This window comes from Exophiala oligosperma (genome assembly GCF_000835515.1).
Source record: "Exophiala oligosperma strain CBS 72588 unplaced genomic scaffold supercont1.15, whole genome shotgun sequence".
Classification (NCBI taxonomy): Eukaryota; Fungi; Ascomycota; class Eurotiomycetes; order Chaetothyriales; family Herpotrichiellaceae; genus Exophiala; species Exophiala oligosperma.
In genome coordinates this window covers 261660-275937 of record NW_015622832.1, presented here as the reverse complement: position 1 = coordinate 275937, position 14278 = coordinate 261660, and the positions used below count along the sequence as shown (strand labels likewise).

General features: G+C 50.4%; 5 protein-coding genes across 5 annotated transcripts; 3 read left to right on the top strand and 2 right to left on the bottom strand.

Moving 5' to 3' along the window:
• Nucleotides 1–2506: 2506 nt before the first annotated feature.
• On the top strand, nucleotides 2507–2755 carry PV06_10731 (uncharacterized protein; the record flags this gene model as incomplete). Its single annotated transcript, XM_016412306.1, has 1 exon — nucleotides 2507–2755. The coding sequence occupies one exon, from the start codon at nucleotides 2507–2509 to the stop codon at nucleotides 2753–2755; it is 249 nt and encodes an 82-aa protein (XP_016257320.1).
• A 478-nt stretch (nucleotides 2756–3233) lies between these two features.
• On the bottom strand, nucleotides 3234–5595 carry PV06_10730 (uncharacterized protein). The gene has a single exon (XM_016412305.1). It carries the CDS (start codon nucleotides 5412–5414, stop codon nucleotides 3252–3254), a length of 2163 nt encoding a protein of 720 aa, XP_016257319.1. The 5' UTR covers nucleotides 5415–5595; the 3' UTR covers nucleotides 3234–3251.
• Nucleotides 5596–5740: 145 nt separating this feature from the next.
• PV06_10729 (uncharacterized protein) lies at nucleotides 5741–10069 on the top strand (the record flags this gene model as incomplete). Its single annotated transcript, XM_016412304.1, has 1 exon — nucleotides 5741–10069. One exon carries the CDS (start codon nucleotides 5741–5743, stop codon nucleotides 9977–9979), a length of 4239 nt encoding a protein of 1412 aa, XP_016257318.1. The 3' UTR covers nucleotides 9980–10069.
• Nucleotides 10070–10180: 111 nt separating this feature from the next.
• Nucleotides 10181–11428, bottom strand: PV06_10728 (uncharacterized protein; the record flags this gene model as incomplete). The annotated part of the gene is made up of 1 exon (XM_016412303.1): nucleotides 10181–11428. One exon carries the CDS (start codon nucleotides 11426–11428, stop codon nucleotides 10181–10183), a length of 1248 nt encoding a protein of 415 aa, XP_016257317.1.
• Nucleotides 11429–11564: 136 nt separating this feature from the next.
• On the top strand, nucleotides 11565–13921 carry PV06_10727 (uncharacterized protein; the record flags this gene model as incomplete). The annotated part of the gene is made up of 2 exons (XM_016412302.1): nucleotides 11565–12413; nucleotides 13109–13921. The coding sequence occupies 2 exons, from the start codon at nucleotides 11565–11567 to the stop codon at nucleotides 13919–13921; spliced, it is 1662 nt and encodes a 553-aa protein (XP_016257316.1).
• Between the last annotated feature and the right edge of the window lie 357 nt (nucleotides 13922–14278).

Here is a 14278-nt window from a genome sequence, read left to right as displayed (position 1 = left end):
AGAGTGGGAAGGAGATGATGGGGTCAGGCTGTTACAATACGAGTACTCGTATCCGTACATACAACATACAATGGGGTTTTCAGGCTTCAAAGCTGTCAAGGAAACCAGGGTTTGACTGGATAGAGCGTCGAGACTAAGCGTTGACTGGTAGGTAACCTTGCCCGCCTGTTCTCAGAAGCACGCAACAGCTTTTGTTATCTCTCGCATACTCCGTCTCCTCTACGGTGCATGCGTGCCTCGACTGATCAGTCCCCTCCATTAGACTCGGTATGGTTGACTAACCCAAACACCTACTGTCCGAGTCCTCGAAACCCTTGGTGAGTGCAGCTTCAATCGTCCACTCCATAGACTTCGCTGGCAGAACAAAGTCGCACACACACTAATCCTCCCTCGTCGACCAGCAAGCCTTATCACCTCGTCTGACGCACGACCGGATAGCATTGAAAAGGTGGCAAGGCCAGGACGACAAATGCTCCAATCCCAGCAGCTGGTGATCTGCCGAGGCTGTACGCATGGTCATGGGGGGCAGCCTAAAGCAACAAGGCTTTGGGCACGACCGCTAATTGACCGACGAGCCAGGGCTAACGGATCCTCCATCTCGCTACCCACCGCAGAAGTCAGTCCTGCCTCCGCCGGTCTGCTTTGGGCCTTGTCAGAGGCCAATCGCAACGAAATGCCACATGGATGGCGCCCCTCCTTGCCAGCTTCGGGGCCATTGGCGCTGCTGGAGGAGAGATAACATACGAGGAAGAGGAGGAGTGAGGCCGTCGATATTCGTACAGAGCTCGCCATGTGGTTACACTCGGCCTGACCTCGAATCGAAGCTCACCACATCCCTGATCCATACCCTTTCTACGGAGTAGCCTGCGGAGATTCGCCGTCTTGGTCAAGGCCGACACAGCCTGACAATGTTATCTCTTGTGATGTACGGAGTACGGAGGATGGGCCCTCGATATGGGACCAGTACGAGGCTCGCTTTAAGCCTCGTTTGCACTTTACAAGAGGAGGTCCGGGCCTGAAACCCAAGGCTGCAAGACTAAAATCATAATCCACTCTGATTGCGACATACTGTACGCCACAACACAGGTACGAATACTGTACCGTCCATACTCGGACTGCGGAGTAGCAATCAATCAATTTGTGACCCGAACAAAGCCGCCTTTTCACACTCACCGCCACCCATCTTGGTCCAACCTCAAGTCCCGTTGGGGGTGGCAACTGGATACTCGACCATTACGTAGTATACAGTATCCGTCCCTATCTCTCTCCTGGCTCTCGCACCGGATTCTGTACATAAGAGCATGCTGATAAGCAGAGGATGCACGGTCTGTTCAACCGCCAGAATCTGACCCTTTGGACAACAATTCCGCTATATCCCAGGTATCATATGCTTTCGAGCTGACGAGTGACCACAAACCACAATCGGCCTGTCACCATGTTTCCCACATCCCGTTTCGATGGGTCTTTTCACCTGGCCATTGTCAAGTGTCTCGAGAACACATCATGTCACACGTTGCTCCCCGAAAATAATTTCAGCTTTGTTCCACTGGCAGAAGTTTCTTTGACACCTCTCCAAACCCTACTGTTGTGCCTCGGTAAGACACCAGCTACATCTTTCTTTGATCCATGAACTTGGCCACAACCATCTCCTGGACTCTCTTTTTGTGCTCCTTCCCGTACTAGCCTAGCCTTACCCCGCAGTGCTCCAGGGGCCTTTTGATGATTTGGCGCGGGTGACAGGCCATTCGCCAACAAGATGGGAAGGATATGGAGTAGTTAGTCGCTGTTGAGGCGTGCGAGAAGCAGAGATTTCTTCCCTGTGAAGCCAACCCACCGGGATTTCTCTCCCATCTCTTTTTCATGGTCTTGGGGCCCAACAATAATGACAACGGGTTGGGCCAAGCGAGCCTCCCCCGGAGAATCGCTCTTCCCTTCTCCGCAAATTCTTGTCCTAGTAACGGCTATTGAACGCAGCCTCTAGACTCTTCTTTCGCCCTGACTTGCCTGAATTCCTCCTACGTAATTCCTACTTCAAGTTTCCTGTTCCTTTGACACATAGTCTCCATCAACATCCAATGCCACGAGCTGTTCCTGAAAATTTTTCAGATTTGCATGACCAGCCACAGATTTGATGTTCGTGCCGGCATCCAATGCCCTTTTCAGCTCTCGTTCTTGACTGAGGCGAAGCGATGTCTGAATGACCATGAAAAAACTTCTCACTGACGCACCCTTTACATACCAACACATTTTTTCATACCCCGTACATACGGGATATAAAATGGCCCCTTTTTCATGGAGTCCGGGGTAGGCTGGAGGTAAACAAGCATTTGATCTACTACCAAGCAATTGATCCCCATTAGATCTTTACAGTGCTCAGTACTTGAAATAGTCACAGGGTCACAATAACAGAGTGACACGGTATACACAGTACACACACCCCCTCGACGACCTGAAAAAAACATCGTCAAGCGGAGACCTTCCTCTCCCTACTGTCCATACCTACACAATGTCTTGTTCGAGGACTTCATCCACGTCGTCGGCGTCGTTGCACTCCGAGTCGTCTTCTCATCCTCCTCCTCGCCACGTCTCGTCAGTCTGTTACCCCAAGGGCAAGTGGTACGACTGCCTCCGCCCGACCACCACCCCTTACCAAGGGTTCGGCAGCATGGCAAACTTTGCCGGTGCGACGGGGAAAGAGAACCAGATCGACGTAGGGGAGAGTTGGACGCGCGATGTACACGGCAAGATGAGGTAGGACTTTGTCCCCTTTATTTTCCCTGAACCGGAGGGAAACAAGATCTCACGGGAAAAAGGAGAGGAGAATTTTTTATACGGAGATGTCTCGAACTTGAAGAGAAAGTCAAACTGGAGGGACACTTCTGGGCGCGGCCGTCGCCGAACGCGGGATTGCCCATGTTTGACTCCGAATGTGCAGACACCAGCTGCAGGGTTCGGTGGTGTCAGTTTTTTGGAAATGAATTTTCATGAAATGTGTTTATCCTTTATCACAACCAAGCAAGCAAGCAAGTTTTTGGGACAATACCAAAGGGATCATCGATGGGCAAGCCATGACTCATCTATCGGATTCGTCGTCAGCAGCACCAAACAGGGATTGTACTCTCTACATACTACGTACTGTACCGGTGTAAATTCATGATGGGTTTTCAACTTCAGAGAAGCAAGGTTGAGAAATGCCCTAGGCACGTGCAAAAGATATTGTTATTATTCAGACTCGAGGACAATTGTCACGACTAGGACCGAACAGCGCTATCTGGATTAGTTTCTCCAGCATCTCGCCCTGTATCTTGCTCCTCATTCTCCTCCGGATCCTTCATCTCCGTATCCTCCCCAAGAGGAGATTCCGCTGCCTGAACCGTCTCTATCGACGGTCCTACATCTTCATCTACCTTGTCTCTCTGTCCGGCGTCGTCTGCATTGCTGGGTTCTTGAGCATCGCCTCCGTCATCTGCGCCCTCTCCGGCTTGTGCCACTTTGCCCTGCTCACCATTGCCTTCCTCATCGTCGCCGCGAGACTCTTCTCGTACGTCAGTCTTGTCCTCGGTGGATTCTTCCTTGACTTCCACTTCACCGTCGGTGGGCTTCTCTTCCTCGCCCTCCATCTCCAATTTGTCGTCCTCGACCAGAGCCTTGAGATCCCCTCCGTATTGCACCTTCTCGCACATGACGAAACGATTCTTGCTCGCCCTCAGTGCTCGCCAAACTTTACCGGCTTTCCGCTCTTCGAGTTCGTTCTTCTCCTCGTCCGTCACGGCGAAGTCTAGATCCAGATCGTCCCGCTCTATTTCCTTGTAGTACTCTTCCAGCGTTGGGACTTTGTGCCGCTGCGAGGGACGCTTCAAAGCTTCCAGGGGCTCTACCCTGGACAGAAAAGTGAGATCTCTTGCGCCTGGCGGGTTCGGCAATGCGGCTTTCGCGTTGTTTGCAATTTTCGTCAGTGTCTGCTTCGCCTCCAGGTATGCCTGGGGGGTGACACTATCCCTTGAGATCGGCGGACAATTCTCTGCCTTCCAACGCACCCAGTTCTTATCTCTGGACAGAACAGTGTCAACCATGCGATAGTAGAACTTGCCCTCATTGCCGTTCCCTTGCTGCAAATACGCTACAATAGAAGCACGTGTTGACTGTGCCCACTTGGTATCTTCCTCGGTGATGGTGTAAGAGTACAGGACCGACTTATTCGTAAGACCATCAAACCTGGATTTCGCGCTGGGCGCGAGACTAAGCAAGAAGTCGAGCAAGATGAGGGCTTGGACGAGGATATGGCGCCGGAAAGCGGTATCGTGGATTTCGAGGTCGAAGAGGTCGCGGTTTGTCAGATATTTCGGGTTGAATGTAGAAGTCGTTGTAGAAGAATCGGTTTCAGCCGATGTGCGCTTACGTTTGAGGTTGCGTTTCACTTCCGTAGAGGCAGTGCTCGCGGCGGAACTATGGGCAACGCTTCTGAAGACGGAAAGCGTGCTCGAAATACCATCTTTGAAGGTGGCCATGTTGGCTGGATCAAAAAGTCGCGTCGGACTGGAGAAGAGCGTTTGAAGTGTCCAGAACTTGGGATAGAGAGTGTCAAGGTCTGGAGGTGGCTGATCTTTTTCCTTGGGATCAATCTTCGTTTTGGCGGGCACAGGCGTACTCCTTGCCGTAGACTTATCCGCTTCATGTAGTGAGGAAGATGGAGTCTCCGCGCCAGAAGCTGTCCCCTGCTGAGGCGGTGATTGTGTATCTATTTCCATAGGTTGAATGGCATCTTCTGATTTCTTCGGCGCAGGGTCAAAGGTGGTGACATTTTCAACATGGAATTCCCCGCGGAGGTTGACAGAGGATTTGTCGCCCAGTGGGAACGATTGAAATAGGAATATAAAGACGCGCCCACAGAAAACAGTATCCTCAGCCCGCGAGAGGCGACGCAGGAGCTCATTGCAGCAGCGTAGTATAACCAAACTCTTCTGTTTGAAATGTTTTGCTGTGATACGCTCACGACGTGACTCGAGGTAGTCAAAGACCTTGCGACAACCATCGATTGTTTGACTGTCGAGAAGCTCTTCAACCAGCCAAAAACCCAGGCCAGCATCGCACAGTTCGTTGTCTGAGAGTATGGTAGTGATATCTAACATGGTCCAGATTTGGGAAAACGCGGGCTCCGAGATGTCTATCTTCGCTATGACGTCGATGAATAGATCGCGGAAGACCGTTTCCAATGCAGCATTGTGTAGTTGTGGGCTGGCGGAGTCTTCTTGCTGAGTGCGAATTGAACGCAGTTCGCTAAGAAGTTCGGCGCAGTCTGATTCCAGGATTGGAGCGTCGCAGTCACTTTCTTCGCGCGAGGAGCTAAGCTGCTGGATGTATGTCTCTAGGATAGGCCTGTACAGCCCGACAACGGGAACGTCGATTGAAGACATACTGGTGTAGTCTGAGGAGGGTCGGGACGGAGGAAGGGGGTGGCTGTTGTATTATCGGTATCGCATCGAGGCTGGTTGAAAGGCGCCACATATGAGTGCGAAGTAGTCTGCGCGGCACCTTTGTTCAACGAGTCTCAGCGAACTGAGAAGAAGTCCTCGTCTGGTAGAGGCTCTAGCAAAGAGAACTGAGTCAAAGATGTGGTTACGAGGACGAGGCTGCGGAGAAATTCTTTTGGTGTTTGCGGAGAATCATTTTCGAGCGACAAGGCTCCATACACTTCAATAGATTTTAGTTTCTTTTCGAAACCCTCTCGACAGACAAGACAATGGGTCTCCAGTTACGGCCTGCCATGGCGCCCGCGACTGATGTGACTGCGAGTGCCCAAGATGTGGGTGAAAATCGCTGGGAAGAGTTGGCACAGAAACTCTGGCTGCAGAAAGTGCCTACCAAAGCAAAACCAGAACTGATCACGACCGCGATTTGGGAACCCTTGCAACAAGAGGCATTCTCCTTGCGCTCACTCGCTCTTCTGGAAAGCCTCCAGATCCTCGAAAGATTCCTGTGGCCGACCTTCTCGACGGATGCTTCGAACCACCACGTCATTCTCATCGCCTTCTTCTTCAACGTCAAACAACGAGCAAATTTGCAAGACTGGGCTCTTTTCGCAGAGCGACCTCAAGATTTCTCGGCGTTGTTCCGTCGAATCCTTTCCCTCAATCTCGATTCCTCTCTAGACGTCTCTTCTCGTTTGTCCGTCCTCAATTTTGTCATCGGTGCATTTCAGTCGCTCGAAACCGACCAGGTTCGCAAGGAATGCGCCCCACTCGTTTCGGTTTCGATATGGCATAACCTACACAACGATTCCGCAAGGAACAAGCTATTGGATTCCAGTTCAAGCAGGAAAAAGGCCTGGAAGGCCGCTCAAAGACGTTACGAAGGCGCAGACCAAGAAGCCCAGGCTCGGCTGCGGTTCGATCGAGCATGGCTATATTCCATGCTGGTCGCGTTCTTTGGTCGGCTGAACAACCCAAAGATGGCAACTTCTCAAGAAATTATCTATTGCGAACGGTTTCTAGAGTTTCTGGTCGACCTCGTCAGTCAGCTACCTACCAGACGCTATACGAACCCGCTTCTACGAGATCTCAATACCTTGGCAGTCATCAGAACATCGAAACTGATTGCGAGGGACGACGCTGCCCTACTCCGAGATCTTGTAAGTCTCTTCGATCATTTCCAGAGCTTTGCAGTCGACGATATGGGTAACTCCGAATCCGAAAACGATGGGACTCGAAAGACGCACTATGAAGCATTAGCGCGCTTGCAACGTGTTGCTTTACAGCATTTCGAGAATAAATTAAAAGTCCTCGCTCTCTCAAATTATGGATCTATCGACAATCGCAGCGACTTAGAATCACATTTTGTCGCCCTCTCGGACGCAGAGATGGAAAGCCTCTGTCAGCACCTTGGTTTTCGAACAGCTTATCCTACGGCTGCCGCGATTTCGGCCAACCGAGCTGTCCTCCTTGAGACTCTCTTGTCATCGTTTTCAAAACCTCGAGATTTTCAGGAAGTTGTGACTAAATTCTCAATTCTACCAACTGAAAGCTCATTGTATGACGCTAGATTACTCAGGAACGAACAATACGATGGCTCTCGACCATTGGGTTTCCCAAAATTGAATCTGCAGTATCTAACACTAAGCGACTTTATGTGGAGATCTTTCCAGCTATATCAAACCGAAGCATTTTACGGCATCCGAAAAGACATGGAAAGCGTCATCAAGCGTATGAAGCCAAAAACAAGCAGAGATCGAGCCAGCACGATGTTTGAAGGTTTCTCAAGGATGGCTCTGCCCATCAACAGCCCTGCCATAATCGAGGTCGGTGCACCCAAAGTCGGTGAATTAAAACCTAGCTTCGTTCGAGCGGAGGCAATTCTAGATGTCAGTCGGTTGACGGACCAGATGAGAAGAGAATGGGACAGCTTGAGGCCTCATGACGTGGTGTTTCTGCTCGCAGTCAAACCTACTGATGATACTCGTGCCCTTACGAATGGCCATTCTGGTGATTCAGAAGGAGAGCAAAGACCATTCGTGGCCTTGAGGTCCGCCGAAGTTGTACAAGTTTTGGATGATAACGGAAGACCCTTAAGAGAGCAAAAGTCGAATGGAGATGCTCCGAGAGCGCGAAGGAGAAGGTTGCTCTTGGACTTGGATGCTTCGGCTTATTTCAAAGACAAGGGTCGGCTTGCACGGGGAGGTAAAGACATCACCGCCTCTTTGAACGTTCTTGTTCGAAGGCAAGGCCGCGAGAACAACTTTAAACCCGTGTTGGAAACTATACAAAAGCTCGTTTCTGCTCAAACTTCACTGCCATCATGGCTTCAAGAAGTTTACCTTGGCTACGGTGATCCGAAAGAGGCTTCCCTCCAAGCCCTACCCAACAGGGTTGACTCGATCGACTATCTGGATACCTTCTTGGACTGGGAACACCTTACGGAGGGCTTCCAAGGAAAAGTTATTGAAGCCGCCCCTGGATACGAAGCGCCTTTCAACGGCCCGTACGTTCTTAAGTCGTCACCACAAGAGTTTAATGTCCCTCCTACAAATCCAAAGAAACGGCGCAGAGAGCAAATGGAACAAGACTCGTCGACAATCGTAGTGTCTTCATACAAACCACCAAATACTGGACCATATCCGATGGATATTGCCAAAAAGAATGCCGTTCGCTTCACCCCAAAACAAGTTGAAGCGATTGCATCGGGGGTACAACCTGGCCTTACGGTCATAGTTGGGCCACCAGGGACTGGCAAGACAGATGTGGCTACCCAGACTATTAATCTTTTGTACCACAACTTCCCATCAGAACGCATCCTCCTTGTCGCGCACAGCAATCAGGCGCTCAACCAGCTTTTCCAGAAGATTATTGCCCTTGACATTGACCCTCGGCATTTGCTACGCCTGGGTCATGGCGAGGAAGAGCTAGAGGCCGAAGCCTCCTACAGCAAATATGGGCGCGTCGAGTCCTTCCTAGAGAACCGTCAGTCCTATCTGGCCGAAATCAACCGACTGGCAGCTTCAATTGGTGCTGAAGGAGCTCATGGCAGTTCATGTGAGACTGCTGAGTATTTTAATCAGGTCTTTATCAAGCCTGCGTGGGCGCGGTTCTGGGATGCTGCTGACGCAACAGATGCAGCTGTGGCAGATGTTCTGGCGGCGTTCCCTTTCTACAACTACTTCAAAAACGCTCCAGTTCCAGCATTGTTCCCACCTGATTGCTCCTTTGAAGAGGCTCGTGATATTGCCTCTGGTTGTCAACACCACATTAACAAGATTTTTTCAGAGCTCGAGTCGATCAGGCCTTTCGAAATTCTGCGCAATAGTCGTGACCAGGCCAATCACCTTCTGGTGAAGGAAGCTCGAATTATCGCAATGACCTCGACTCATGCCGCCATACGCAGGTCAGAAATCGCAGAGCTTGGTTTCCATTATGATACATTGATCATGGAAGAAGCAGCTCAAATCACGGAAATTGAATCATTCATCCCTTGTGCAATGCAAGACCCCGACTTGAAGACCGGAGAGCTGCCTCTGAAACGAATAATGCTCGTTGGAGATCATCTCCAGAATTCTCCCGTCATTCAAAATCAAGCCCTACGCCAGTATGCGAAATTTGAACAGTCTCTCTTCCTCCGCTTCGTGCGCTTGGGAGTGCCTACAATACATCTTGACAAACAAGGTCGTTGTCGGCCCTCTATTGCAGAATTATTCAGATGGCGCTATGATGACCTTGGCAACTTGCCGCATTTGCTAAACCACCCTGATTTTGCTCGAGCCAACGCAGGTTTCCGGTACGACTTTCAGTTCATTGACGTTCCAGACTACCAAGGACAGGGAGAGCGCGAGCCGACACCTCATTTCATCCAGAATCTCGGAGAAGCCGAATACACAGTTGCTTTGTATCAATACATGCGGCTACTTGGCTACCCAGCACGCAGCATCACAGTTTTGACCACTTACGCAGGCCAACGAGCTTTGATTCGCGATGTCCTCGAACACAGATGTAAGAACAACAAGCTTTTTGGACTGCCTCGAATCGTTACCACTGTGGACAAATACCAAGGTGAACAAAATGACTATGTGATTGTGTCAATGACCCGAACACGGTCTGTCGGTTATCTACGGGACATTCGCCGACTTACTGTTGCACTATCACGCGCGAGATTGGGACTGTACATACTTGGCAGACGGGAACTGTTCGAAACATGCTATGAGATGAAGCCAGCAATGGAATTGTTGATGCAGCGACCGGATAAACTTGTCCTGACCACCGGCGAGATGTTTCCGACTAAGCGGCAAATGGAAGACGATGTCCAGGGCACGGAGATGGAAGGCGTGGAACATTTGGGACAATATGTCTATGAAATGACGCAGGCTAAGATGAAGGCTCTGGGGGGCAAGGTCACAACAGACCGCACTGAAGAAGTTGAAGCTGGAGTCGGAGAAGAAGGCGAGGAAGAAGTGAGCGTTGCTGCTGAAGAGGATCCTTTGCTTGAAGCTGCGTAGATTAGGTTTAATGATACCCTTAGTTGAAATGGGTTTCTCTTTGGCTGGCTGTCTTTGTGTTTATACAGTATTTCTACCTGAAACAATGATTATTCTGGATGGCCTCTGTGCTAGTGTTCCGAGTTCAACAAGAAGCACCGATTAACTATCTCAAGGACTCTTTGTTGATTATCTCTCTCTTGGAAGGTTGTCTACAGGTTCCTATTCAGCAGGCGCAGCATCGCTGAGGAACTTGAGAATAGCGTCAACACACCTTTCGGGTTGCTCTTGATTGACCCAGTGGCCTGCTTCCTCAATCATTATTGTCCCTTTATACTTCCCTGGTTCGACAAAGATCTCCTTCTCCAGCTGTTCAAGAGCCCCAGGATCCTGAAATGATCCCCAATCTTTATTGCCCGCCACAAAAGTTGTGGGCACTGACAAATTCAATCGTGACCAGACGAAGAAGTCTGCCAGGAGATTGATGTCAGTAACCAGGCGGTACCAATTCAATCCACCACGAAATGTTGTTCGCTCCCATTCTGCCGTATAGTACGATAGTTCCTCATTGTTCAGCCATTTTTCAGCTTGCATTTGGACGATGGCAATGTCCTCTGACTTCATGGCATCGGCCACCGTCGCTCTCATTGTCTTCCCCAGAGGCATGATGTAGTAGGACGGCATCCCCGCCAGTTCTTCAGCGGTGTTGCTCTTTAGTCGAATTGGATGATTGCCCTTCCAATCGGCAGACTTGAGATAGAAGTAGCCGCGAAGAAAAGTATGCAGGTCATCTCCTCCCGGACTCGACATCTCGTCGTTGGCAGACGCAGAGCAGTAGTACCGTTGGTAGTGCTGCCTTGGAGGATCCAGTTGTGCCAGGGCAGCATGAAGGTCCCTCTTTTCACTAACATTAGATGGTTGAGGCACGTCGCCATATGAGGGAGAAGTTTTGTAGGGCAGGTTCATGGGCCCTTTCACTGGGTGCGACATCAGAACCACAGATCTGAAAACGTCCGGTCGAGCGAGGCCACAAAGAGTCGCTGTCACAGCGCCAAAGTCATGCCCGACGATACACGAGACGCTCTCGTATCCCAGCGCCGAAGTCAGTGCCAGAGCATCCAAGAGTAGATTGACAGGGCGAAATGACTCGCTGCTCATTGGAGTCACCGAGGACGTCCGACCAAAACCACGTGTATCGTATGCAACAGCGTGATACCCTTCCGCTGCAAGACGAGGCAACACCTTACGCCATGAGTACGCGACATCGGGGAAGCCGTGGACAAGCAATACCAGCCCCTTTGGAGTCTTTTGTTTGCGCTTGGGAACGCATTCCAAGATATGAAACACTAGGCTGTGAGGTGATGTATCCACGAACCGTGATGATATGCCGAGTCCCTCAATGCCTGGCGGAGAGGGTAGATGCCTTGGATCTGCGAGCTCCTCTGTGGATCCATCGTGAGTAAAACCCATAGTCACTCTTGGTAAATGAAGTGACAATGATTGATGAAGGGCAATGAATTGTTTTGCACGTTCGGCGATATATCCGGGAAGGATCCATTTATGTCATCTGGCGGAATAACGATGTCTGAGTGGTTAGTCAACAAGTATGACTATGATTGCGGCGAACACGAATTCGAGTTCCGATGGGGAAAGACTTCAAAAGGGGCTCATGTTCGCTCAGCAGTCTGTCGGTCCTCAGCACACCTATTCGGATTCCACCATGGCTACATCTACATCCAACATTGCGTTTGTCTTAGTTCCGGGCTCTTTCTCGCCCGCGTCATACTACGACAAGTTAGTCCCTTTACTGGAAGCCCGAGGCCATCGCGCCCATCCGACAGAGCTCAAATCTGCAAATGATGGTGAGGGAGCTGTCGTTTCCATGTACGAAGATGCAGACGCCATCCGGGAGACCATTGAAAAGTTGGCTGATCAAGGAAAATCGGTTGTGCTGGCTATGAATTCCTACGGCGGGCTGCCAGGGACTCAGGCAGCACGCGGCCTCAGTAAGGCTGAGAGACAGGCTGCTGGCAAACCAGGTGCATTGGTCGGTCTCGTATACCTGTCCAGCTTCATGTTGGGCGAGGGCGACTACATCAACAGGGTTATGGCTGGTCGAATGCCAGACAACACGCAAACTTCAACAGACTACCTGGCAATGAACCCAAGGACCGATGCCGAGTACATCTTCGCTCATGTCGGCCCTGATGAAAAGGCCGAATATGCGAGTCGTCTCCGAAAGCACAGTTCCAGGACTTTTCAAGATCCTTTGACGTATGCAGGTTATCTCAAGGTGCCCGCGACATATCTTGTCTGTACGGATGATCCGGTCATTCCTCCCGAACTTCAGCGAGAATTGGTCGATCAAGCTCGAAGCAAGGGTGCAGTGGTGGTCACGAAAGAGGTGCATTCAGATCATGTTCCCATGATAAGTCACCCGGAAGAAGTGGCTGAAGTACTTCTGGAAGCTGCTGAACGCGGTTTACAAAACTAGTTTGATTCCTTCAGACTCTACGTAGTTGTTGCTCCCAGCACAATCCAAGTTCGAGAATGAGCATAGCAGTCTATTAAATCATTGAAAGACTCGAGCATATTCCAATCCTTGATCATTTTTAATCATGAATGTCATCTGCACATCACACTGTTATATCTTCCCCCCTGCTAGAGCCCCTCTCCGTGGCTAAGCAGTTCGCCTAGCTGGCCATCATGACAAGTTACGTCTGTCTCCATGATGTTCGAACCAAAGGAAGCACCTCCGACACAAGATTAATGGCCAGTGGCGCAGCTCTGGCAGTATTATCTAAAAGCCCTTGACCTAAGAGACCTGGGGCCCCATTGAACGTTTGGGGGACCCACTTTTCAGTCCCGCTACAGTAGGAATATCATTCTCCACTTGACCTAACGACCGATTACGAGAGATATATGGGTGTGGTATCGAGAAACTGTAAAAGAGTCAATAACCTCGAGCCTCGAAATTATCGAGCCAGGAAGACTTTCGAGATCTCTAAAGTTGCAAAGACTACGCTTTGGATTCATTGAGGCAGTTAAAAGAAATTGGGACAATCATGACTGAGTGGCTGGGAACTAAGACGATTGTCGTCACTGGCGGCTCGTCGGGAATGGGTGCGTTACAACAACCATTAGAACTAGGGACTGGAGGCTAAAAGAAGCATTCCTCAAGGTCACTCCATCGTTTCGAAACTCCTAGCTCACGGTGCTACGGTACACATTATTGATATTCAGCCACTGGCAAAGAACCATGCAAATTACCCTACTAGTGGCAAGCTGTACAAGCACATCCCTGTCGATATTACATCCCGTGAAAAGGTGGCAGCTACGTTTAAGAATATTTACGAACTCACCCCGGATGTCTATGGTCTCGTCAACACCGCCGGTGCAGCACCGTGTGATGATGCCGGCCGTCTCATCGAGAGCGATAGCGTTTACGAGAAGACATTCGCCATCAATACCGCCGGATGCTATTACGCGACAACAGAGTTTTTGGCGAGGATTCGTGAAAATGTTCAACCTGAGGCCGAAAATGCTCCTGTGCAGGAGACCAAGTTCAACATCGTCACCTTCGGGTCCAGTGCTGCCTTGGTCGGGTTTCCCCAGTGTGCTGTTTACACGGCTGCGAAGCACGCTGTTCTAGGTCTCACCCGAACCTGGGCATTCGACTGGGCAGCTTATGGTGTCCGAGCCAATATGGTTGCCCCTGGCGCAACCAACACTCCTCTTGCTCAGGTTCAGATGCCGGATGGGAAAGACGACAAGAATCCAGATGTCTACGGCGACCAAACCCGAGGAGACGTCATGGACTGGGCGCGCCTTCAAGTTCCTCTGAAGCGCTGGGGTGAGGCGAGCGAGCTGGCAGATGCCGCGATCTTCTTCCTCAGTGAGAAATCAAGTTATATTACCGGCCAGGTTCTTGCTGTGAATGGTGGATGGCCTCAGACTGGTTAGCGCATTAGACAAATAGGATTGCCCTTGAGCTGAGTAAGGTCGATAAAATGACACCGAATTACAAATTAATAGCAGTGCGTTGCTACGTGCGCGCGCGAAGACTATGCAGAATCGTGACAATCTGTCTTGATTTCCCGAAAGCCGCCATGTACCATTGCGTTTGACAAATCAGGAAGATCGGAAAGGTTTCTGCACGTCTCCCCTTCTCTCTCTGTTTGCCTTTGCTGTTCAACGGCTATGCACTGGTCACGGACTCGGGTCTTGGGTGGGAAACACAAGACAAACACGATCTCTTCGCGCATATATCTATTTTTGCTTTTGGGGGTTATTTTTTCGTGTTCTTCAAGGGTTTCAGTT